Consider the following 26,309-nt stretch of genomic DNA (forward strand, 5'->3'; position numbering starts at 1 on the left):
AGGCCAAGACCACGCCATGGTGCACAGTGAGCCCCCTCCCACCGCTCCCCTCCGAAGCCCACCTCTCCGGCCGGGTTAGGGCCCCCGCCAGGCCCGCACCCTCCGCTGCTCCTCCTCGTCCTTCACGGCCCCAGGCCGGTCACTCCGCAGCCTCTCGCGAGAGCACGTGCCCTCTTGTCTCCCCGGCACCAAATACTCTGTCACAGCCCCGCCTCCCCACCACCCACCCACGGGAAGGCCCCCCCACCTCTCAACACGCAAGCTGCTTTCTCCTGAACGTCCGGTGACTTTCGGCCACTCCCGTCCATCCTTAATTCATTCACTTACATCACAAATACCTTAGTGTCTGTGAGATACAGCTCAGCGCAAGCAGGTGCAGGTCACTGTACACACACCTGTGTTGGGTCATTTGGACAAACCCCGATGGGACACACGTGAACCGTGTGGGCCAGCAGGAGAGGGAAGGGTGCTGACTGTACAGAGAAGAGAGTAAAGCCGGGCGGGGGGTTCGGAAGAGTGAGACGGGACCCCTCCCCGGCCTGGGAGTGGAGGCTGGGAAGATGGGCAGAGAACAGGGCCCTTTGTGTTCACGGGGCAGCACACGGACGCATCCTCCTGCCAAGGATGATGGGCAAATCCGCGAAGCTGTCCACGTAAGAACAGAGACGGGAAGGAGGGCCTCTGATTGGCCCCATGAGAACCGGGAGAATCTGGAGATGCAAGCGGACAGAGGAAGAGGGCATTTCAGGGGGAAGACGCACCTCCCGAGGGACCCGCATTTGGCCGGTGCCGGAGGTCAGAGGTCACAGGGCCAAACGTCCGGCAAGCACGGCAGAGAGGGCCTGGAGGGTTCTCTCAGGAAGTAAAGGCCAAGGGCGCACGGACACCTGGGCCAGGTATCGGCACCCACTCCCGCGAGGCTGGAGGCGACTTTACCCAGTGACCCCTGTGCTATTCCTACTGTGACCGCAGCCTCGGCGTCCCTTGAAATGCCACCCCTTCCCGTCCTTCCGGGACGTTCCCTGACAGCCGTCACCCCTTCCCTGTCTGAGGGGTCCGACCACTGCCCACGAGGTGTGAGTTCTGACGCTGGTCCCGACACCACCTGCCCCGCCTGCGGTGTCTCAGCCTCGTGCCGTGTGGATCTTCACACGACGGATGAGCTGGACCGTGGTCTGGGCGCTCAGATGCGGCCCAAGCAGGCCTGTCTGCGTGACACTGGCGGGTCGGGGGCTGCCCAACCGCCCTGTCTTCTCCAGGATGTGGGTCTGTCTCCCCGACGGGCTCCCATCCGGGCGGCCCCGACAAGCCCCGTCCTCCGACGTGGAGCGCAGACAGGAGCCAGAACCTAAACACACCTCTCCTCTGCCCCAGGCACACAGGCCCTCTGCCCCGGGGCGCCCCTTCTTCTTGGCAAAAGTCTGACCACTGGCCAGATGGGAGGCTCCCGGAGAGAGAGGCCTACCTTTCTAATGATAATCTGTAAACTTTAAAAATCACCGCATGCTCCCGGAGAAAGCGCGGGGCCTGTTTCCCACTGTGGAGGGTGAAACGGATTTCTCATGCTGCGGGACGCTGTTGGGGAACTGACGACACGGGGCGGCACGTCAGGTGCTGTATCTGCAGGGCCTGGGGAGGGGAGGGGAGGGGAGGAGGGCAGGAGAGGGTGGAGAGCATCTCCGCCTGGCTCTGGAACCTCCGCTTACGCGACACAGAGGCAAGCACACCTGTGGGGACGGGCGTGCTGCCACCTCCCCTTCCCCTCAGGACTCAATGTCTCCCCCTAATTCTACCCCCGCTGCACGTCACCCTGAACACGAGCTGAAAACTGACACCCCTGGAGCTTCAGGCAGACACTATGCAGCTCACACTGAAGACCGCAGCCGGGTGGGCTCAGGGCCCCGTCGCTGCGCCCGCAGCCCCCTCGGTGCCCGGCGGGAGCGTTTCAAAGGGGTCCTGCAGTGCTGTTCACCAGGGGTGGTGACAAAGGTGCATTCCCCAGGGTCAGGGATCTTAGAACAGGATCCATTTCAGCCTTTGGTTGGAGGAGGGGGTGGCGGGAGGGGGAGACAGACAGAGAGACAGAGGGGACGCCTCCGGGTGAGCAAGGGAGAAGGGGGAGGGGTGAAGAGAACGGAAACCCGAAATGGCAGCTGTTGAAGACACAAAAGGAGACACGTCCTGGGCCGCAGTAGCACCTGACGTGTGAACAACACACGCTAAGCGTGCAGGCCAACGGGGTGACCGCGTTGCCCAAACGCAGCAAGTTAGGCAGGTTTTGGAGCTGTCTGGATGGGTTTCAGGTGGACAGGAATCCATTCGTGCGCACACGGATGATGCTGTGGGACGTGACACCCATGCCAGCCTGCTCCCCTGGAAGGCCCGACGTCGCTGGCGAGATGTGAGGGGGAGCGAGTGCAGCCACGGCAACGGGAGCGGATGAGCCCTCAAGGTGGCTGATTTGGACCCACTGGTGAAGAGTATTTCTACACACTGGGGTATGTCTGCATCACAACAGCCTGACCAGGAGGCCAGCATTTCCCGACACCATCACAACACCACACATTTTGGTAGATGTATCAACACATACAACATCCTATGGAATTGGACCCTAGTTTTGGAACGTTTTATTTGTTCTTTACAAAACTCTACCCAAAGTCAACACTAACATTCTGTCATGCTTGTCCTCACTCACTGACATAAAAAAAAAAGGTACAAGCAGGGTGCCTGCCAGGAGAGAAACCCACAGCGGGCTGTGTATTAAGTCATGGACTATATCACCCTGCGGGGACAAAAAACTGAATAATTTCAGAGGCTGAAAGCATCCGAAGTTCACTTCGTGATCACACTACATGCCCAGTGGGGGCGGGCGCGGGCTCTGACCACCACGGCCACGTGGGGGTCGGGTGGGCGTCAGGGGGTCGGGCGGGGGTCAGGGGGCCGGGTGGGGGCTCTGACCACCGCGGCCACCTGGGGGTCGCGTGACAAGGTGTGTCAGAGGCCCCCAGTCTCCTGCAGGTCACTAAATGCTCCAGCCCAGGCGGGACACGTCACGTCTGCTCACAGCTCGTGGGCCAGAACCAGACACGGGGACCTGCCCCACCTCAAGGGAAATACGGGCCAAAGGCCCCAATGGCGTCTACACCTTGTTACGTGGAGTTGATTGTTGGAAAATGCTTCACGCACACATCACGCGTGAAGAGGCTGACCCGATTTCCCGAATGCTTTGTGTCCTGGGATGTCTCCAGAGCCCCTGCTCCGACTCCTTCGCCGGAGCTCCAGGACCGCCCCGGGAACTCACTCGAGTCCCTGCCGTGCCGTCTCCACCAGCCACGCGGCGCAGCATCCTGGGAGACGGCTTAGCCACACCGCGCCGGCCACCGACCTGGACCACAGCAGGGGCTCGGCCCCTTCAATTCCACACCGTGCGACTCTCACCAGGGCGGCTCCTGTCTATCCTGCCAAAGGCGGGGCATCACACACGGCAGGAGAGCAGACGGGCCGGCCGGGGGTTTCAGGACGGCGCCCCAGCTCCCCAGCAGCAGTGTGATGGCAGCAAGTGCCTGGTGTCAGCCCCGACGCCGGGAGAGGCGGCCGGGGGGAAGAGTGCGGCTGCCCGGCCAGACTCACTGCGTCTCAGCCTCAGTTCTGCCCTCACTGGCCAAGCGACCATCTCGCACGCGGGGAGGTGACAGCTCCCCCCCCGCCGTGGGGGGAGGGCTGAAGGGCCAAGCCCAGCTAGCACTGGTGCCACTGTCCTTTTTCTTGTCCTCATCGCCTGACCCCAGCTTTGGCCACATTGGTTTCAAACGAATTTGTTCCACAAAGAGCACGTCACATTCCTAATGCAAGCCCGGGAGGTGGGTTTAAGCAGCCCCATTAAATAAGGAAAAGACCGAGACGGACCCAGGATCAGAACCTGTCCACACGAGCCTGCCCTCCTCCCCTGCAACGTTCTCCTGGGCTTGGCCTGATATTGTGAACACAAGAGCCACACCAGGGTTAGGAAAACAGCTTGGTAAAGGCTGACCCGCCACTTGTACCTGGAACTCTTCAAAGAAGCCGCTCTGCTCAATTCAACAAACAAAAGGCAATGTTTCCACCCCTCAGCCTCCTCCCCTGCCAAACGCATCCTGTACGCTGGACCCTCCATACGCACAGCCAGCCAGGCTCCCACCGCAGATGTGGAGGCAAATCCGGGAAGGAAGGGTTGCAGAAAGGACGGGGAGGTGACCGTCCAAACCCTGTCCCCATCTGCAGCTCAGAGACCCGGCGGCCTTTCCCTTCATGGCTCCACACGGACACACAGCAGGCTGACCGGCAGGTGTGCTGTGGTGTCCGTCTGGAAACCACTACCTTTCCACCTGGACTGGAGCCAATCGCCTCACCTTCTGGCCTCAGCCCACTCTGCCTATCCTGTCTGGAAGGCACGGTGTGATCGGGGGGCTTCCTCTCACTGTCCTCCTCTCCAGCCAGGAAAGTCGTCCAGAGCAGAGGTCGGCAAACATAGCTGATGGGCCAATTCGGCTCAACGGCTATTTTTGTCAATAAAGTTTTATTGGAACACGCCTCTGTTTACACATCATCTGTGGCTGCTTTGTGCCACGACGGCAGAGTAGTTACGAGCGAAACCCTAAGGCCCAGACAGCCTGAAGTGTTTCCCATCTGGCCTCTTCCAGAAAGCGTGCTGAGCCTGGTCTAGGGTTTGTGGCGGGGGAGGGGCAGGGAGGAAGAGCTCGGGCCCCCCCAGGACGGCTTGGGGCCTGTGACCGTCACAGGCAGACCCCCAGACCAAGGGCGTGGCTTTCCTTTACGAGATACCTTCTCACGTGCTGGATGCCGGGACACAGCAGTGAGAGAGAGACGCGATCGCTGCCCCGTGGGGGGTCTCAGTTGCGTGCTGGGATGCAGACGGGGCGTGAGGGAAAGAGAACAGAGATCCGTGAAAAATCACTTCGGGGCCACACGGCCGTGAAACGCGGGCGTTACAGCTGCAGAGGGCAGCCCGGACGCGCCTGGGACAGTGCTGCGCGGAAACAAAAACGCCCAGGAGAGCGCACACTGCAGGATCCCGCTTAACGAAAAACTCAAGACAGGCAGAACGGAATGACATACTGTTCACAGATCCCAGGAGATGAGGCAAAACTGTAAAGAAAAGCAAGGGAAGGAGAAACACAAGAGCCGGGCTCGTGGGGACCGGGAGGGCAGGAGCGGCACGGGTTGCAGGGGAGGGACGCACGGGCATTTCACAGCCACGGTCACAGCCCTCGAACGTGCGAGGGGCCAGCATCTTGCGTGTCTGACTTGTTAGTATTTTTATATCTGTTCAATATCTAATCAGACTGACCTTGGGAAGCACAGTCTCTGTGATGAGTGAGGAGGGCGGGGATGCGGGAGAAATCTCTGGAGAAAACGGCACACCTGTCACTTACGGACTTGAGCACATTTCACCCTAAGAAAACGTCGTAGAAGATTGTTCTACCAAAGAGCACCTGTGCAGAGGTCCAGAGGTGCTGCAGAGCACAGAGTTTTCAAGGAGCTGAACCAGCAGGTGAGGGGCGGCGGGGACGCGGGGCTGGGAGGGTCCCCGGGCCGCCCTGAGGACCCTCACAGGCCACAGTGAAAAACGGGCACTTCGTTCCCAAAGCAACACGAGCCTTGGAAGGACTGAAGCCATGGAGTAAAAAGACATGGTCAGAGTCATCTTCTGAAAAGGTTCTTCTTGCTGTCGCAACATGAGTTTATTCTGCTGTCCCGACGTCCCCTCGGGTTTCTGCTGGGTGGAGAGCACGGCTGGTCCCTGTCTGTCACGGATACGCACCACCGGTTACACACACAAAACCGAGGTGTCCGGCCAAAACCACCAGGCCCTTGGCTAACACAGCTGATGGGCATCAGCCTGTTATGGGCAGAAACACAAACGCATTGTGTAAACCAATACTTTGCACACTGAGTTAAATATCAGTGCACAAGTAGAGGTTACAATTATAAAGACACTTCAACGATGAATCTGCAAAGCAGATGCTCCTTCTCTAGAACAAAGAATCTCTTACCACATACCAACTTTACAATAATAGATTTTAATCTACCAGACCCATTTTAACAAGCATTCTCTCTAAATGCTTCCTAATTCTTTAAAAGAACAGATAAGTGAACGTATGCATGCTGTCTTTTAAAATCATATCAAGTAGGAAAATCAGTTCAAAAGCACATTTCTCTAGTGGCAAGAAGAAACACGCATATTTAATAATGATAATTATTATTATTATATTAAATGCCACAAAGGAAACAAAACATAAAAACAACACTGCTTCTGGTTTCATCATCCCACCACCTAGTTCAAACTTGTAGCTTGATTACAAAATAATGACCATATTTTTTGCCTGTTAATTCCATTTGAAAAAAATGTCAACATAAACTCTTAGGGGTGTAGGAAGTTAGACGAGATAGCCTCCAAAGAACATAGCGACTCTGAAAGTCCTGAAAACTGTGTGACCTGGCGACTCCGCCTAAAAGGCTGGGAGCAGGGGTTGGGACAGACGTTTGTGCACTCACACTCCCGCAGCGTTATTCACGACAGTCCAGAAGTGAAGCAACCCACGTGACCATCGACAGATGACGGGTAAACAAAATGCGCTACCTCCATGCGGTGGAATGTGCCTCAGCCTTGAAAAGGAAGGTAGTTCTGGCCCTGACAATATTATGCTCAGCGGAAATCAGCCCCCAAAGACAAATACTCGATGATTCCACTTATACGAGGCCCCTGGAGTCATGAGATTCATAGACTGGAGGTAGGGTGTGGGTGCAAGGGTCTGGGAGGAGGGGGACGGGGAGTGAGTGTTTAACGGGGACAGAGATTCAGCTTTGCAAGATGAAAAGCATTCTGAGATGGATGGTGGCGACACTAATACTATCAATATAGTTAACGCCACTGAGCTGTACACTTAAAAAGGGTTAAAACGGTAAACTCTACATTATGTATATTTTACCACAATAAAACAAAAAGTTTCAAAACTTTTGGATGTCTGAACTGAACCGCACAACAGCTGACTTAATATTAGAGACGTGACGTGTCCCTCACTGTGGACCTAATCGTCTTGGTTCCTTAAAAGCATCTGGGTTCCCTGCAGACATTCTTTGAGGGCACAAGTGCTGACCAGAGACTAGGACATCCGTGTCCTCCTCGTTGTGGTAACAAACACACGTACCTGCTACTGGCCCCCAAACAAAACCCCTGTCCTCAAAACAAACCGCCCCTCGGAGAACTCTGTGTTACCAGGACAGAGAGGTGCATGGCACCTGGGATGCCATGAGGGCAGACATGGTCACCAATTATCTTCAGCCCACCTTCTCCAAAAAACAACCACAGAAGAATCCATTAGGCCACCAAGATAGCGTGACAAGCGCCCCAGCTCTGAGTTCCAGCAGGATGCAGCCACATGGAAAGCACTGTACTCTGAATGATGCAGCTCTCAAATTCCCCATCAAACATCAGTCCCTGCTGGACCAGAGAGATCTCAATAGGCTTAAAAAAGCAGCATCTTCCCACACTCCTCCTAGGTCTTTAATTACCTGACAAATGGATTTATCACATGACACGGCTCGACATTAGCGAGAAACACAGCATTGTGGCCACTGAGGCTCGGAAAGCTCCCCAGGCGCTCAGAAACGGACCAGAGGGAAGATGAGAGGGTGGCAGGAAGGGATGTCGTGGGGAGGCGGCCCCGAGGAGGCCCCGCAGGAAGGCAGACGAGCCTCAGAGCCGGAGGGAGAGAAGGAAGAAGAACAACTCACTTGTCCCACAGAAACCATGAGCAAAGCCCACAGCCGTGAACTTGGTAACTGGGCGTTTGTGACTCATCCTTCCCATCCCCCCTTTGCAAGTTTGCTTGTTTGGAGAGTCAGGGGAGGGGCTCCAAATCAGGCAGCCGCAGGAGGTGGGTGGTCCTCCTGAGACAGCCTGTGCTCCGTGCCCAGAGGAGACGGCACCGCCGGCCACAGCCACCCGCGGGCTCTGCTCCTTGGCGGTCAGGCCACGCGATGCTGGAGATGGCCCCGGGCTCAGAGCCAACACGATGGTCTGGTGGATGAAAAAAGTGAGTATGTAGGGGCCAGCAATCCCACTGACTGGTGCGTACACACCCAAAAGAACTGAAAGTGCAGTCTCGAAGAGACATCTGCACACCCGTGTTCCCTGCAGCACTCTTCACAACAGCAGGAAGGTGGGAGCAGCACCCGTGTCCGTGGACAGATGCATGGATAAACTACACGTGGTCTAGACAGACGACGGATCATCACTCAGGCCTCGAAAGCAAACTCGGAGACATTACGACGGGTGAACCTTGAGGACACTATGCTCAGTGAGATAAGCCACCACAAGAGGACAAATGGTGTGATGCCCCTGCTGTGAGGTCCCCAGGGGAGTCAGATGCACAGAGACAGGAAGTAGGGTGTGGGTGGTGGGGGCTGGGGGAGGGGAAGACAGTGTTTAAGGCGGACAGAGCGTCACTGGGAGATGGATGGTGCTGATGACTGCACGACCGTGTGAATGTACTAAACACACCCACCCAGAAATGGTTAAGATGGTGACGTTTATATTATGTGTTTCATACCACAATTTAAAAAAAATTTTTTAACTTGAATGCAGAGAATCCGGGTGTGGTAAGAGAAATAACCTGGTGAATTCCGAGTGAGCAGTCAGGGAAGCCTCTCTGAGGAAGGGCAGAAGGTGGAGGGCGGGGTGAATGTCCAGACAGCGCTCCCTGGCATCTTTCATCCGCTCTCCCCTGACCGCTTCGCTTCTGCACCTCTTCAGGCTGCTTTCCTGCAATCACCACCCCCTCCAGCCTCACCAGGTCTAAACTCACCAGAGGGCGGAACCCCTGGGTGGTTACTTGGCCTGGGGCCCGTGCGGGGGACTCACGGGGGAAGCTGGTCCTTCCTGATGTGTGAAAGCATCGCAATCACGCCCCGCAGACCCGGCACGAGAGGAGAGGGTGCGGATACATGCATTTCAGGTTGTCGCCAGGTGCTCGAAACCCACCGCACAGCTGCCGCGGAGGGCTGCCCTGCTGGAGCCCGTCTCAAAAATCTGTCCCCAGTGTGTCCCCTCTTTGCTAACTTTGCAAACGATGTCACTTGTCCTCAAAAAGTAATTCTCAGCCAGCCAAAGGGACACGTGAAAGGGACATCACCATGTTGCATTTCAAAAACGGCCCCGTTTTGGATGAGATGAACAGAGCCCTTCCCAGCACAGCGTCACCCGGCCAGCTGCCGCCATCTGTCCGCTGCCTCGTCTGGAAGGGCTGCCAGCTGGGAGTCACGTCAGGCAGAAAGGAATGGGCTTCTTGTCACACCTCCTGGCCTAAGCTAAACCTCTCATCCAACGATTCTAAACAAGAAAAAGGCATGACTGCCTGGAAACTGTGCATACATTCAGCCTCTCAGGTGACTGGCCTCAAATCACAGAACACACTGATCCGAGTTTTAGAGATCCCCACCCCCCACATAAGACCGCAGAGTGACCCGGCACCTCTGGGTCCTGCTACCCGCCCCCTCCTCCTCTCACTGTGCCCAGCGCCTCGTCGTGTGCTAGTGCAGACCTTCACGTGCGCGCCAAGAAGTCCCCTCACGTCCGCAACGACCGTACGGCAGGCTCTCCCGCGGGCGGCGCCGGGAGTCAGCCTGGGGCTCCCCGGGCTCTGGGCGCACGCAGGGCTCCTGCAGGTCTACCACCTCCCAGGGAGGGCCCGGGCTGCGTGCGTCCCCTGCGGCCACCCTGGCCCCTTCACTGTCCACCTGTCTCATCTATGAAGGGTGGGGTGGACACCAGGGGGCCGGCCTGCACCTCGCAAGGGACCCTTGGCATTCCCGAGGCTGGGGTGCATCCCTGGACCCCGAGGGAAGGTACAGAGTAGGTGGAACTCTGCTGTATTTCGTAAACATTAGTTTCAGGTCCTGAGAGCTTAAATACAACGGCTGGACAGGACCAGAGCCAAGGACGCGGACACGGACGCTGCGGCCCAGCCTGAGGGCCCGCGCGCCCACCGAGGGGACTGCAGGGCATGCGGCTGGCGCCGCGCCTGCTCTTCAGGCGCATCTGGTGCGCTGCGTGGGTGGGGAAGCGACACCCAACTCTTTCCACACTCACCAAACCCCCGTGAGGTCTTTTCCCGTCGTTTCGCTCCCATTCAGCACCTACCTGGGCAGAGGCTGCAGGATGGGCCCTGACCCGCCACCCCCGCCACGGAGCTATGCTGAAGGTGACAGCAGTGACTCGTTGGCAGTCAACCAACCGTGGTGAAGACAGGGCGTGGTGGCCTGTGTCCTCCTTCACGCGGACCAGCCCCTCACTTCGTGCTCATTCAGATGTTACTTGCACACAAGGTCACACAGGTTCTGCTGGCAATTCACCAGTCGTGGTAGCAGAGGGTTCAGTGATCAGCTCTGAATCCAACCAATGCCTTCAGCATCCAGTCCACATCTGTCTAGTTCACGAGGCTTTCATGAGAAATCTCCGCTAATTACCTCTACTGTTTAATCACCTACGTAACACCATCACGTGTCTTTTCCCATCACCTTTAATAGGTGGGAACTGGGCAAGAGAACGCCAGCCTTTCCCGCTTTAATATTATACAGTCGCACACACATGCCTTCTCTGTGACAGTGCTGCCCAGGTTTTCATCAGACACCCCTTCCGTGCTAGGTACAACCCCAGGTACTGGAGATGCAGGGGGGAAGAAGGGGAAGGTCCTGCTCCGTGGAGTTTACTCCAGAGCAGGGTGTGGTATGGGTGGAGATGCAGAGAAATAAACCTATTTCCAGGGAGTGGGAGATGCTTGCAGAAAGGCAGGTGGTCCTAAAGGAATACTTTGGGTGATGGGTAGATGGATGGTCTGAGAAAGTTTTGCAGATGTCACACGAGCAGAATCATGGTGACAAGACACAGCTGGGCCTGCAGGGGTCTGGGACGGAGCATTTCAGGCAGAGGGAGAGGCTTCTACGAACGACCTGAGGAACCAGCGAGAGCCTGGCACGTGGAGAATGGAAAGAAGGTCAGCTTGGCTGGAACACGAAGTGAGGTCAACAGGGGTCAGGCCTCGTAGGGCCTCAGAGGCCGTGGGGAGGAGCCTGGGCTGCACAATGAAAACCGCTGGAGGGTGTGGCAGAGGCCACAGGTCACCCCCCAGGACACCCCCATCTCCCGCAGGCTCGTGATGTTCAAGATGAGACAATATTTCCCAGCCCCCCCGCAACTGGGTGTGGGCAGGTTACTGCGGGGATGTCAGACGTGGTACCCACGACCTCTGAGAAGTGACCTTCACGGGAAGAGCATTCCCGCCTCCTCTTTTCCACAGCCGTGCTGGCTGGAATGTGGACGTGATGGCAGGATTAGCAGACAAGGAGGGTCCGGGCCCCGGGGTCAGGAGACTGTTGATGCCAGGCCTGGATGGCTACAGTGATGGCAGAAATAAACAGCTGCTTTGCTGAAATCCCTGTCACTCTGGTTTTCAGGCTTTCACAGGGAAGCTGCTGCTAACTGGCCCAGAGGGTCTGCAGTCGACGAGCACGAGGTCTGGTTCACGTACAAACATCACCCTGGTTGTGAGAAGAATCAGCTGCACGGCTCGAGCAGGAACCAGGAAGATGGCTCAGGAGGCTCTTGTGGTCGTTCAGGCAAGAAATGGAAAGGCTTTGCCTGGGGGGGGAGCTGAGGGAATCGAGGGCCTAAGCAGAGGATCTGAAGGACGCGCTGATCGAGGGGGAGAGGGAGAAAGCGGCTCAGACGTGTGGCTGGAGCCACAGTGTGGACGGTGGTTCTTGGCTGAGGCTGGGAAGACGAGGGGGCGTGGCTGTGGGGCTTTGGGGGGGGGGGGGACGGGGGGACGAGGACTCTGCTTTGGCCACACTAACCCTGAGACGCCTTCACCAGCCGAGCAGGCACCCACAGGCAGGGGGGTAGAGGGTGTGGAACTTGGTAGGGAGGTCAGAGCTGGTGAGTTACACCATCCCGCCATGATTTAATGCCGTGTTTCCAGCAGCCGCCAGCCACGTGCGGTTACTTAGATTTAATTAAAATTAACTAAAGTTACAGATTCAGTGCCCCAGGCCCCGGCCACGTCTCACGGCTCAACGGCCACACGCGGGCGGGTCAGAGCACCGGGCAGGGTAGACAGAGCCACTCCCACCAGTGCCGCGAGGTCGCTCGGAAAGCTCTGGTCTAAACCTCTTTGGAAATGGTTTATTCTGACGGGTTTGCTTTGTCTCACAGGCTGACGTGTGAGAGAGAAGGGAGAGAAAATAAAGGCACGTGTTTTCCCATTTTCTTTCTTTTTCTGTAACTGAGACATGTAACCACCACACGCCTCCGAAATCCTTCCGGTTCATGTTTATAAACTGTTTACAGTCATTCCTGATATTTGAAGCCATCAGAGGTCTGCGTAACCTTTCAGAAGGTAACTCTCCTGAGGTTTCAACTGTTCTTTTATCCTGAGTTGCCGTATCAGCCCTGAAGGGGGATGGGCGCCTAAGTGATGCTCTATCGTCTGCTGAAGGCAGACAGCACCCCCCTCCCCCCGCAGACGCCAAGGCAGCGGTGACGGGGAGGAAGAGCCAACTGTGCAAACATTCACTCCTACTGTCACCAGGTGGACAGGAAAAATGCCAAAAAGGAGAGCCTGGAAAAACAGCAAAAGAGCAATTATCCCCTGAAGAGAACATGAAATCAGACCCTACCGTGACCTCACAAAGGAAACGGAAAATAAACCAATCCCCCACGTCGAACGGGTCGGAGGCCGGCGTCGGGGTTTTCGGGGGATGATCACAGAGGAGAGACAAGGCTCGGGCACCGCGATGCCCCTCCCGGGACGTCGGCCTGCAGCTCCCTGGGCGGTGCGTTCTGCGATGCAATTACACCCTTTCACAGAACAAGATCCGAGTGCCCCAAGCAAGCCGATAGCTGACTACTCCAGGCTCACACCAAAGTTCCAACAACAACCCCCACCCGTGGCTGGAAGCCAGAGCCTGTGGGAGCCGCGTGAAACACGAGGACGGACGCTGAAGGATGATTCTGGAGGAGACCACCTTTTCTGTGACAAAACCGCCAAGAAGAACAGCTTCAGTAAATTTCACTCGCAGGAAACAGAGTTCTGAACAATTGGTCCTCCACCGAACTTTCTCCAGGGATGCCTTCCATCACAAAGAAGTAATTCTGGTTCAAACCGGCTAGAACTAGTGAGAACTAGAAGAGCACAAACTCTTGTTCCTTCCCAGCCGCCACGGGGTGAGAGGGCAAGGCCCCCAGAGCTGTCTTCCCGAAACACAGAACGGAGCAAACACTTTCTCAAAGTCGGCGATGGCTGTCCTCTGCGTACAAAGTGAAGCTGGACACCACGCCCAACACCCACGTCCTCGGAGGCCCCAGCCCTTTGGGAAAACCATCCAGGCCCCCAAGATGTCTCTCTGTGGAGAGGTCACACCCACTGGCCAGGCTCCTGGGTGAGAGGGCGGAGGTGCCTCTTGGGAAGGTGCCTGGTCCTCGGGATGCTGGAAGAGCCCAGAGATGCCGCTGACCCGGGAAAGGGACGGGGAGCAGGGGGCAGGCCGGGGTCAAGCTGTCCGCCCGGTGCTGGGGAGAGCTGAGGGCGGCAGGAGCGAGGACAGGGAGAGGATCACCAGGTGAGGCCGGACTCTAGACTCCAGAAGGCGGGTTCCTGAGTGCGGGGAGGCCTCCAGCCGCCTGCAGACGCGTTCTTGGTGGTCTGCAGGAACCTCTCAACTCCATGTTCTCGTGTCAGTGGAAATCCATCTACATCAACACAAGCATCACCTGGACTCTGTGGGTGAGCAGCCCGGAACCCAGCGTGGACATGGGATTTCAGACCCACGTTCCCATCTAGATTTACACTCCAAAGGCCGAAGGTCACCACGGCGGGCTGCACAGACACAGGCGGAACACTGGTTTGAACAAAGCAGCAGGAGAACAGAGTCACCACTTGTGTACGGTGGCCCAGGATGTGACCAGGCTGGGGCTGTGCCTGGAGAGGCCACATTCGTCAGCCCCAGGACACAGGCAGTAAGGAAGGTTTCCCGGCCCAGCCCTGGTCAGCGCTGGACTAAGCACCTGTTTAGCTAATATTTTAATAATGCCACAGATCTCACTTTATGATCAAGAGAAGCAGACAGGTCGGCAGGGCTGTCGAGGGGCCGGTCGTGGTGGGTAAGAAAGGTGAGTATTCCATACAGGCGAAGCCTCAAAGCTGTTAACACCACCTTAGACAGCAAAGTTACGTGAACCGGCATCACGCATGCTGGACCTTCTCAAGTCCAAACACCAAAATAGATTAAATATGAGACTGAATCTGAAGCCATGTCTTTCTGCTGTTTAACCCAACAAGGCTGAACGGGTGATTCTGTTTCAGGAAAAGATCATCACCCATCACATTCAAGTACCATTCATTTGGATGGTATTGGTTTTGAAGTTGGAGGTTAACACTTTGGTGTTACAATCATTTAGAAGTTGTAAGAACTAATGCAAACTCTTTATGGGATACTGGTACCCATTTAAAATAATATCAGGGCTGTTACGAACAACAGGGCAGTTACCAGTATAGGCACTGGAACCACGCAGCCCCGGTGTCCAGTCCTGGCTCCTCCGTCTCTGGTACATGATCCTGGGCCAGTCACCTCACCGACACCTCAGGTCTCCGTCTGTCTCGTGGGGACAGCAGTGGTGCCCAGACCATGGGGTTAGGGGTGGAGTAACTATACTACAGATACTGCACTCAGCACAGCATCAAGGCACACGGTCAGGTCCAATCAGTGCTAGCTCTTCCTGAAAGGTCCCACGCACCTAGGGAGTAGAGGTCTCCGTTTCCTTATCTGTAAAATGGGAGTCTTAGTAGGATCCACCTAATACAGTTTGTATGAAATTTTTAAAATATGTGTGTGTGAGACAGATCTTGAAAACAGCTGCCAGTGGTCCATTTCCTTGTGTATTTCTCAGTGATGAATGGTGTGTTCTGGGTGTGACAGGCACCCAGGTACTGGGGTCCAACAGAAGAGCCGAGGGCCCCTCCTGTGATTTGTCCAGGAGGACCCTTCCTTTAGTTTATTATCTTCTCCTGCCCCTGAAGTGCTTCGGACCTTAAAAATGCAGTCCGTGGCGCTCTGGAGGGATGTCACAGGGGAGGCAGTTTATCAAGCCGACTGCTGGAGAGACAATTAAGAAGCGGATTCTCAGCCCCGCCTCCCCCACCACACTGACTCTTGTACGTGACCCTCAGCGCGCGGCCAGCCCCGTCCGAGGCTCCCTCCAGCTGAGCGCGCCGGGCTTGCTGTGAGCTCAGGGAAGCCCTCGCATCAGGCCCTTTGGAAGAGGAAAGGGCTGAGGATCACAGGGCAGGATGCCTGCTTTCAGCAGAGCGGCGGTCGTCACATGCCCGGAAGCACACGCTCGAGCACACATGCCCACCGGCACTCCTCTGGCTCCTCATGGTTTACTGATGGCAGCCGTGTTTATTCCCGCAACCCTGTGCGCCACCTTTCACGGTGAGAGACGGATTTAAGCACCTCGCCCAAGAGCACGTCGGGCGACGGGGGACCTGGTGCGCATCCCGCAGCGCGCCCGCCCCAGCCTCCTCCCAGCGGCTGACACGTGACACGTGCACGCCTGCGTGTGGACGAGGAGGAGGTTGGGCGCACGGCAAGTGTGCAGGCCCTGCCTTTGCTGTGAGCGACATATCCCTCGGAAGACAAAACTGCATCTCTAGTTCACCTGCAGTTCTGAATTCCCAGCTATTGAGCCATGATAATGCACGGTTGCTGCTGACTTCAAGAAAAAACCTCATGGACTTCCCTGGTGGCGCAGTGGTTTATAATCTGCATGCTAATGCAGGGGATACGGCTTCGATCCCTGGGCCGGGAAGATCCCACATGCCGCAGAGCAACTAAGCCCATGGGCCACAACTACTGAGCCTGCGCTCTAGAGCCCAAGAGCCACGACTACTAAAGCCCACACGCCTAGAGCCTGTGCTCCACAACAAGAGAAGCCACCACAGTGAGAAGCCCGTGCACCGCAACCCAAGAGCAGCCCCCGCTCGCCACAACTAGAGAAAGCCCGTGTGCAGCAACGAAGACCCAACACAGCCAATAAATAAATAAATAAGAAAAAAAAAAGAAAAAAACTCATTACCAATTTGCCTTCTAACAACTTTTTCTACCCAACTATAGTGACCATTTACCAGGGTTACCTGTTTGCACAGCAATGTGGATGCACTTAAGCCACTGACTTGCACACGTAAAAATGGTTGTGATGGTAAATTTTATGTTATATACATTTTACCAAAAAAAGTTATTTTCTTTCTAAAATACTTGACATGAGGACAAGATGGTATCCCTCTGGGGAATACAGGAATTAAATTTATGCTTGAAATGGTTTAGATTTCATTAATCACTAAATAGAACTAACGTTGCTTTTGCCCCAGTCACCTCTGACCTACTGGGCGACCGCTGCTCCATCCCACAGCTGTTTCTCAATCCTCGTCTTACATCACTGGACACTCTCATTGGGCCCGTCTTAGTGCCCTGGTTATCAGGCTATTCTGACTCCTCACTGACCATTCAGGCTACTCCTTCCCACCTCCCTCACTGGTTCCTCTTCCTCCACCCATCATTTCTCACGTTGCATGGCCTCTGGGCAAACACAGCTGTTCCAGAACCTGTAACTGCTCCCTTGATGCTGCAGACACGTGGACCTTGCTCCTAAACTTGTGAACAGCCGGTCACCTGCTGAATCAATCCCGCCAGATCCTCCTGAAGCACCACCCACTCGTCATATCTGAAACTGAAGCTGTCATTGTCCCCCAGGAAACGTGCCAGAGGAGGGGAGGGGCCGGCGGCTTCAAAATCTACAGGATTAGGAATCCGAAAGCCTGGGCCGCATCCCTCGCCCCACCATTTGGAGTAGAACCTGTCTGGGTGCCCAAGCTGGTCACAAGTCACCCCCCTCCCTTCTCCGTTTTCCAGTCACCTAGGCTCAGGTCCCACCTCCTCAAGGTCTCTCTTTCCCATGGTCACGGCCTTTGTCCAGGCCCTCCATCCTCACTTGGATGCTGCGACAGCCACCAGCTTCCAGCTTGGCTTGCTTCCTTGGTCTGCTCTCCACTGCCGCCGCCTGAGCAATCCCCCCAAAATGTGCATCTAAAACTGAACCTTTCTGCTTGAGACCCTCCAGTAGCCCAGCACTGTCCCAAGGTCACGGAGGACAGAATCCTTGTGCATTGTCCCAGCCTCCTTCCCAGGCTTCACTATTCACGATTCAGACTCTGGGCTCCATCCAGCCCCTAATCACCCACATTACCCAGGATGCACTAAGCTCCTCTGGCCCCTGGTCACTCACATTACCCAGGATGCTCTAGGCTCCAGCTGGTCCCCATCACCCACAGGACCCAGAATGCACTAGGCTCCTCTGGCCTCTGAGTATCCACTGCAAACAGCAAACGCCTCCTCTCCGTGACCCTACCAAACGCACACTCTCAGTGCAGCCAGGGCCTGGCCCTGCATCGCCCTCACCAGACTCTGAGTCCTGGCAGGCAGGGCAGGAAGGCGTATCTGCCTTTGTGTGCTCAGCCCCTGATCCCCCAGTAAGTACTCAAGTTAACCATGTCCCCTGGCACCTAGTAAGCCCTCAAATGCTTGCCGAGTGCGTGAGTGAAGGAGAAAATACTGTTTTCACGACAGCCACCAAAAACGTAACCGAGACTCTGAAGCCGAGTTGCTCTGGCGGGACCCAGAGTCACATTGTCGCTGACAGCAGGCCTTCGAGGGTCTGCGTCACGGGAGCTACATTTCTCTCTATTCTCTCAGCCGAGATCATGTCTTCTTTGCCGACAGGAGTCTTGGCAAACCAGTGCTGATTTCACCTCCCACCAGATCCATGTGGATGCTTCGAAGAAGCCTGGTCTCCTCCACTTGCTCTCCACGTGATGTTTCTTTCCTCTCTCTTTTGTTTCAAGAGTGAAAAACAAAACAAAGTCACTCCAGTGTCACCCTCTTACTTCTCCTCAACCCCCTCTTCCAGTCAGCACAGCTCCCAGCACGTGTCCCTTCCCGTCTTCCCAGACGAGAAAAGAAAATCCCGTAGCGTCTAACGGGATTCCTGGCGCAGTCCTGTGAGCCTACCTGGCAAACGTGTGGCAAGAAAGGAGGGTGCAGTGAGCAAGAGAGGCTTTCCCAGGAGTGCCAGGAGTGGGGGCTGCGGAGCTGCGGCCACGAAGGCAGGGAGGCCGTCGACCGTTACCCCTGCCCCTCACTCCTCCCGCGTCACTTCTGACCTCAGCCCCTCAGCACTGCAGCCTCCAGGGAGCAACGACTCAGGCCACCAGCGTGGCTGGAGGAGGCCTGTTGGGGTCCCGCATCCCCGGGTTCCTGTCCTTCCAGCCCCCTGGGGCAACGAAACCTCAACACTGGAGGAGGCGCCTGGCTGAGCTTAGAATGAGAAGCCAAGGATGCTAAAGCGGGAAGGCCTGGGGGCAGCGGTGGTTTCCACTTGGTTTTGTGTTATTGTTTTATTTTGACAGCGGTACTCAACGTTGACACCTAGAATCCATTTGGTTTTGTTTTCTACCCATTTTCTCCACAAATGGTTCCATGGGACACACTTTGAAAATCGGTGCCCTGACTTTAGAGAGAGGGAGACAGAAGCTTGGAGACAGTAGCTTAGAGACAAAGCAATTGGTCACAGACGCACAGTCGGTCCACCGCAGGGCTCATGCTACACTTGGATCTCCTGATTTCCAGGTCTTTCTCCTTCCCCTTTGGTGTATGAAGAGCTTGTTTCAAATGAAGCACTCACACAGCACTAAAATCCCAGTCTGGGAAACACCTAGTCCTTAACGACAGACACAGTGTTCATAACATCCTCCACTGCCTGGAAAAGGCATCCAAACACTTTAATTTTAGAACGCCAGATACCTAAATATTTTCTATTTTTTCTGCCAATTTTGAGACGGGACTACTTTCATCAAATTCAAATCACCCAAAGGCATATGCGCTCTGAAGTCCAGTTACACACACCTCTGCCCTAACTTCCGGCAGAAGCCTGGGTGTCCAGGCCTCCGTGACGCCTTCCTCCGCCCTTGCGTTTCCACCTTTGACGTGCAGGTGACACAGTGTCTCCTTACACACCCTACAGACATGTGCACTTCCTTCAGAGAAAAGTCTTAATGTAAATCCAAGCGGTGGCTCGCCTGTGAGAAGCGGGAGAGAGGTTTCATCATTTTTATTTGAAGAACTGGCACAACTTTGAGAAACACGAGTCCCCGGTGGCGCTTCCTGGTTCCTTGCTGGACGACTCACCCCTCCAGTCTCAGGCCAGCCGCGGTGCCCCAACCGGTGCCACCCCAACCGCTTGGGGGTGGGGGTGGGCGCACTTGCCGGGCCCCCCTGCCCTCACTCAACATCCTGAGGGTGCGCGGGGGGGGGGGGGGGGGGGTGGGAGGTCCCGGGAGGTGTGATGGGGAAGGTGGGCGAGGGGACAGGGGCCTGGTTACCTCTCTCTTACCCATCTGCTCCGTTCAGTCTGGCTGCAGGTTAGTAAAGTGTTTCCATGAAGAGAAAGACTGATGGGGAAACCTAAGTCCATTCTGATTTCCCAACCATGCCATTTTGAACCTGACCAAACCAAAATTCTTCTGAAGTTTTAAAAAAATGTTTGCCAAAGGCTTTAGGTAAACTCTGACTCCCTTCCTTGGTGGACAAAGCCCTGTGGGTAGAGCCGGTCCCACCAGAAGAACGGGGCCGTGGCTCCCAGGGAAGGCCTGGGTGCCTCAAGACAGGGGAGGTGGGGGAGGAAAGAGGTGACAGACCACGATGGCCAAGCAACACATTCCCTTCACCCAAACGCCGTGCAAACATCTGCTCCTCAGGCGGCTGAAGTCACACGTGACCCCACAGCTCAGTATGACTCACTCCCTGAAGCTGTGGTTCAGTCGACTGTCTTCTTAATGTAAAGCCCAGCTTCGATGCTCAAAAGCCCCGTGGACTGAACTATGTCCCAAGGAATATCAGTTCAGAAAAACATCAAATTATAGAAATATAGGCAAAATCACAAGGAAGAAAGTCAGCCAGCACTTCGGCGATGACTCAGCCTGAGTCCAGACCCATCAACTCCTGAGCCGGTGAGACCCAGGGCCCCGCCCCGCCCCGCCCCGCCCCGCCCCGCCCCTCCCCGAGCCCCGCCCCGCCCCGAGCCCCGCCCCGCCCCGCCCAGAGCAAACTCAGTTCTTTGGAGACTATTTACCAGTTAAGACTCTACTCCTCATTTTGCAAAGTGATCAGTACCTCAGTCACCTGGGAACTTTTTGGTCTCTCCTTTGATGATGTGTAAAATTCGTCCAATGATTTACGCTTTCTGGGTTTGAAGAGGGCTAGTACAATGAGAACGTGAAGCTTTGAGAGAATTTTTCGAGGAAATTGTTCAAACGAAACAAAACAATGGTTTTGGTTTTTCGCCTAATTGCTGTTAGGTCAAAAATCAAAAACAAAAACAAGTCACGTCCATTCACCCCCGTCACTATGCTGCGGTCTCTGCTGGGATAAGGTGGGGCCCATTACTTGCACTCAGGGTGCGGGGAGATTGCTAAAAGTGGGGGGAAGACACAGATCAAACGAGGAGAGAAACTCAAAGAAGCATATTAACAACAATCCTCTCCCCCAGGACTTACCACACGACATCAGGTCAACTCAACAAGCTGTCATCTCTCTGGGCTTCATTTCAGCAAGCACACATCTTAACAAAAAAAACCACATCACCCCGTCTGGGAGGTTACGAACCCTTATTGGAAAAAGAATTCACCCCACAACAAATCACGTCTGCTGTGTTGAAAAGCGTCTATTTCTTTCGTCTCTGACAAGACTTAGTTTTTTCATAAACAAATAAGGAAATGTGATGCTCACTTCTTTTCTTGGTCTGTGGTTCCCTGCCCTGGCCCAGCTAAGTCGAGATTTTCTACCTTTTTTTCTTCTTCTTTTTTGGTCCGGAGCTAAAGGGCTACCATAAAGCCACCAGGGGGGCCCAAGTGTGTTTAATTATTTCAGTGTCTCGTGTGGCCTCAGAGGTGGCAGGAAGCTCGGCTGCAGCCGCCACCAACCGTTCAGCATCACTTGCAGTCTCTGGCTCCGCCAACCTGCTTCCAGGTACGGACTCCCGGGGAAGATGCCAGCCATCGCTAGTGTATGCCCTAATTACACAACCACGTCTCCCTTTGGTGAGCTGAAGGAAACTGAAGTTTAAAGGAGAGAGTCTTTAACTGGAATGTACCTTAGAAAAATTCCAAAACAGAAAAAACCTGAAGCAGCCTTGCATACACAACAAAGCACAAACCTTTCACACATCAGCAGCACGTCTCAAAACAAAGAGCCCACTTTCGCGGCAAGCTCCGCGAGAACCGAAATCTGCAGAAATCATGACTCTCCCTGCTTACAATGCTGAGAACCTGCAAGACTGAAAAAAGAATGCTATCCAGTTCTCTTTTTAGAAAGTTCAGATCTTCCCAGCAGATGCATGAAGTGAGATAAAAAGCTGCCAGTTGAAGGGGGAGAAACTGTCAGGACCATTAAAAGCGTATCTTCCAAATAATCAAGGCCCCCGATTTTAAAAGTTTTCTTTTGAATCAGGAAATACTTCAGCCCTGTGACCAGGGTTATCAAGTAGTTGCTTTAAGCAAAACAAATTCCCAAGCATTCACTAAGCATGTATACTACTGTGTATAAAACGCTAGCAAGCACACCATTTAGGAAATTCAGTCACCTGCCCTGTGGGCCCAGTGCTGGTCTCTTAAATTCTTGTCACCAGCCTGTCTTCTCCCGAGATGGCCAGAGACTGGAGCTACCCCTGCCCAGCACGCAGCACGCCGCACGCCTCCCCAGTGTCGCCCATTATAACTTTGTTGCTTTTTTTGAGTCTCCCTTCTCAAACTTAGCCCTCCTGCCGTCTCTCAATCAACCCCCCGATTTATGCTGTATAAATATTATCTCAGTGAACTCCAAGTAATCATTTACACCCTTTTGTTTTATTTTAATTTTTCTATATCAGATATTGTATTAACTCAGACAACGGGCCCCTGGCGGATACTTGGAAATTTTCACTGCCATGGTTTTTGTCATGACCTTTGACTTGTGATCCCAATCTAAGAAAACGTAGCTAATTATTTACGCCCTGCTTCATTTCAGAGAAAATCGAAGACTGCTTACACAAATCCACATAATAAAATAATACTTCAATCATGGAGATAGGAAAATGGGACAAGGGAGAAATGAAAGCAGAAAATCTCAAGTTGAGCCCACACACATGCTAGATCAAACTCTAAGTTTTCCAAGCTGCCCAGCAGTCAGTGGGAAGAGAGCGAATCACTTCTCGGAGGCTGAAGTATGACAGCCCGCTGGTCAAATCCGGCCACCATCTGTTTCTGTAAATAAAGTCCTACTGGAACGCAGCCACACCCCATCATTTACATGTTATTTATGGTGCTTTCAGAGCTGAGTGGCTGCGACAGAATAAACACTTACTACCTGGCCCTTTACAGAAAACGTTTGCAGATGCCTGGGGCACTTGATTCTGCGCCTGCAAGACGACAGCAAAGCAGCTTCCCGGGAAAACCACACTATTTGTACGGTTCTGAAGTGTACGAGAACGTTCCACCATAAAGAGCTTACTGTGCAACCTCATGGAAAACAGCCCCAGCTTCATTTCTCGCAGTACACGCAGCAACAGATTTCACATGGCCAACAGCGAGCCCACATGAGGCTGAAATGCTGCCCTTTGGGGGAAATTCTCTCCAGATCTGGCTGAATTCAGGGGACGGTGCAGAGGTGGCCAGTGCCGGCCACCCCCCGCCCTCCTGCCTTATCACAGGCCGGCAGGGCTAACGGGTCAGGCTCCTCTCCCACTGGGCCCCCAGGGTCCTCCCAGGTCCTCTCTGAGGTCTGTCAGATAAAACCGATACCTGCTTCAAGGCTCTTTTCCACGAACGCTCTCTGCAGTGAATGTGGTAAGTATCGGGGTGGTGAGATGGAGGTTATTTCTCTGCTAAGTTCCCAAAGCGTGGCTGTCCTGTCCCGCCAGCGTGCAGGCCGTCCGCTGGGACAGCGTCCCCAAGGAAGCAAAGGACAGACGCCCTCCTGTGAGAACCGGAGCCCACGGGACAGCGGCCTGCAGAGCAGACCCCATGCGCCTGCACAAACGTAGGGCCAGAGGGCCTGAGAGCAAGGCCTGCAGCATCTTCCAGAGAGAGCGTGGGAGCCGCCCCGCGGCACAGCCCACGGGTGGGCAGCGATGGAGAACGGCCCAGGCACCTCGTGCAAAAACACTCAAGCCCAACACCCACCCACGACGTTCGTTCACAGAAACAGACCCTCCGAACAGCCATCACTGTCACCCACTGACCTGGAACACAGACACTCCCAAAGAACCCCCAAGAGCAAGGGCTCCAACGTAAATGCAAATAACCTGGAAACAGTGATTTCTAAGAAACCACAATTCAATTCAATGTTGGAAGAAGAGGACAAAACTGCCAACTGTGGATTTAGGAGAACACATCTGTAGCCCTTTTCTTCTCTGTAATTATAAAACTACATTATAATCGATACAGCTCTATTCTCTACACTAGGGGAACAAAATCCAGGTTACCTAACAGTGTTATTTAAAGGGATCACAGACTAAACTAAGCGAGCTGTACTTTCGGATAATCAGAGCTTTCCTTATTGACCCCACTGGAAATTGCGACTGAAACTATAACCGATCCGGCCTATGTTGTCAAAAGGAAAGAAAGAGAACATGTTATAAATCATCTTACGTTCGTCCTAATAGTTCTTCCCACACTGATGAAAAAGTATAAAAGTAGAAAATAAGCAAACACCCATGCCTAAAACCTTCCTCCTCCTTGTGGTGGGCGGCCCTGTGCCAGAAAACACCAGCTGCAAAGAAGGGAGACCTCCGCGTCCTCGACCTCAGAGTGAAAAGGGCCACAGACGTCACAGATCAACAGGACGTCGTCTCCACCCTGAAAAGACTGCAGTTACTCTCCCAGCACCAATGCTTCGGGTTCAAGCCCAGACCCCTCAGGCCACATGCGAACGTGGAAAATCTGGACTCTGCAGAGCCTTAGAGAAGAAAATACAAGCAAAACCCTTGAGTCCGTCAGAACACGGAGCCCAGACCAAACGGGAGCAGGTCCTCGGTTGGCTCTTCCAGAACCAAGCGCGGGGACGCCCAGATACGCCCAGGTCTGGAAGTGCGGGGGACGTCAACACAGAAAGTTCCGGGGGAAGCAGAAGCCCATCCACACCCGCCGTGGGCCGATGCCTGCTTCTCCAGGCAAGGAAGCAACGCCCCCCCACCCCCACCCCCACCCCTCGCCTGACGTGTCCTGAGCCTGAGCTGGAGCTCAAGCTGGAGGAGGGTAGAGATACAGCCTGGACACAAGCGTCTTCACAGCAGACGAGGCCTGTCTGCGGTCTGTGCTTCCAGAAGCTGCCGCCGCCACTCTCCTGAGTCCGGCAGGCAGACGCCCTTCCCAAACCCCGCACGCGGACGCCACACGTCCCCGCGTTTCTTCAAGACCCGCCGTGAAGGCTCCTACTTACGTATTGCGTACAGGGTGAGAATCACTCCAGCCAGGCAGAATCCTTCGAAGAACCTGAGTGTGCTGAACATGGTCACGTTCACGGACAGCGCCACGGTCAGCCCGAAGATGAGGATGAAGATGACGGAGAAGAGCAGCACGGGCCGCCGGCCGAACCTGCACGCGGACAGGGACACGGTTAGGCGTCATGGCCGGGCGGGGCCGCGCGGGTGCTGGCTGGAGGCTGGGGACGGGCACCGCACTAGACTGTGTCCCTCCTGGGCGGCCTGCGGCAGACGTGGGGACACATGAGCAGCCACCACCACGGACCTGAGACAGGACGCGGGTCCTGTTGGCGAGTCGCTTCCTGAGCACGTGGGGATAATGCGACACAATCCACAATAACGCCCCACACATCGGCCTCGACACACCCGGTATAAGGTGCCCCGAGCAGCCGCTGACCTTTGGAACTGGCTCCAGAGACACCAGGCAAGCGGCTTCCGGCCGCCTCTCTGGGCTGCTAACTCGTCCGGCCCCACCTCCCCGCGGCCTGGCGGAGCCAAGAGCCAGGCTGGCTGCCAGCTGTTCTCAACTAGATGGTGACACGTCATTTTAAGGGATCACAGGCTAAACTAAGGTCTCCTGACCTGTGCGCGATGGGTGTGGACCTGAACGTGAAGCCCCCTGGGGCCCATCCTCTGCATCTTGGGAAAGGGCAGCGTGCCCCCGGGGCTGGCGGGTTGCAGTGCAGCCGGTGAGAGCTCGGTGACCACGGGGGGCGATGCGCTTCCAGGCATGGCGGGGGGCCCTTGTCCCCCATCCCTCCCAAGCTAACCTGCCACCTGTCCCAAATAAGCGGACCCCTCCACCGCAGAGGTGAATTCGACACAGCCCACGTGAACCAGAAGCAAAGCTCACAGAGCCACTGGGCTCTATTTGCCAAGGGAACAGAGTCCACGCCTGGTACCACAAACAGCTACATGGACTTAGGACAAGGCATCTACCTTTAGCAAAATGCTCAGAAAGGGCACACAGAGAGAAACGGAGAGTCGATTTGTGGTTGTCTAGAGCTGGGGTGAGAATGGGAGTGTCTACAAATGAGCAGAAGATGGAAATCTTCTGAACTCAGCATGTGGTGACTGTAGAACCCTGGGAACATACTAAAACTCACTGAGTTGTGCACTTAAAATGGGGGAGCCATAAGGTATATAAATTCTCTCTCAATCAAGCTGTTTTTTAAAAAAGCAACACTCAGTAGTGCATGGCCTTGCCCTGTGCAGGAGATGGGTGTAATTTCTAGAAATGCTGGGGGCAGGAACTCAGGGCACAATTTCATTCAGAATTCCTTAGTTTTTGGAGTGTCCTCATCAGTCACTCTGGTTTAGAGAAATGGGGCCCAGGCTGTGAGCTCAACTCAACGTAAGGCAATTTTCTTGTTGAGATTTTAGCCATGACCTCCCTTGACTTGTGCTGGGGTCACTAAGCCTTTATCAGAAAAGACTCCATGGTAGTTTTGTCCAAATCCAGCTTGATTACAGAAATAAATTTAAATATGGCTTAGCTGGTCTCCTACAATGAAGGAAAACGAGGTCTGACTTACCAGTTTTTTTCCCCTCGACCCCCTTGTCTGTAACGTGGGGATAACCATCTGGCATCACGGCTGGGGGGCATCATTAATGGGGGTGACAG

At 54.8% G+C, this 26,309-nt stretch overlaps 1 protein-coding gene across 7 annotated transcripts in view; it reads right to left on the bottom strand.

Moving 5' to 3' along the window:
* SLC22A23 (solute carrier family 22 member 23) overlaps positions 1-26,309 on the bottom strand; it is a 143,770-nt gene that overhangs the window by 79,814 nt on the left and 37,647 nt on the right. For 6 of the 7 annotated variants that reach the window (XM_057699538.1, XM_057699540.1, XM_057699542.1 and 3 more), the window contains exon 3: positions 24,643-24,797. The exons of the other annotated variant lie outside the window; for it this stretch is intronic. In XM_057699538.1, coding sequence (XP_057555521.1) covers positions 24,643-24,797 — 155 coding nt within the window. The remainder of the gene's footprint in view (positions 1-24,642; positions 24,798-26,309) is intronic. 7 annotated transcript variants of the gene reach the window in all.

This window comes from Hippopotamus amphibius, chromosome 11 (genome assembly GCF_030028045.1).
Source record: "Hippopotamus amphibius kiboko isolate mHipAmp2 chromosome 11, mHipAmp2.hap2, whole genome shotgun sequence".
In the NCBI taxonomy this organism is placed as follows: Eukaryota; Metazoa; Chordata; class Mammalia; order Artiodactyla; family Hippopotamidae; genus Hippopotamus; species Hippopotamus amphibius.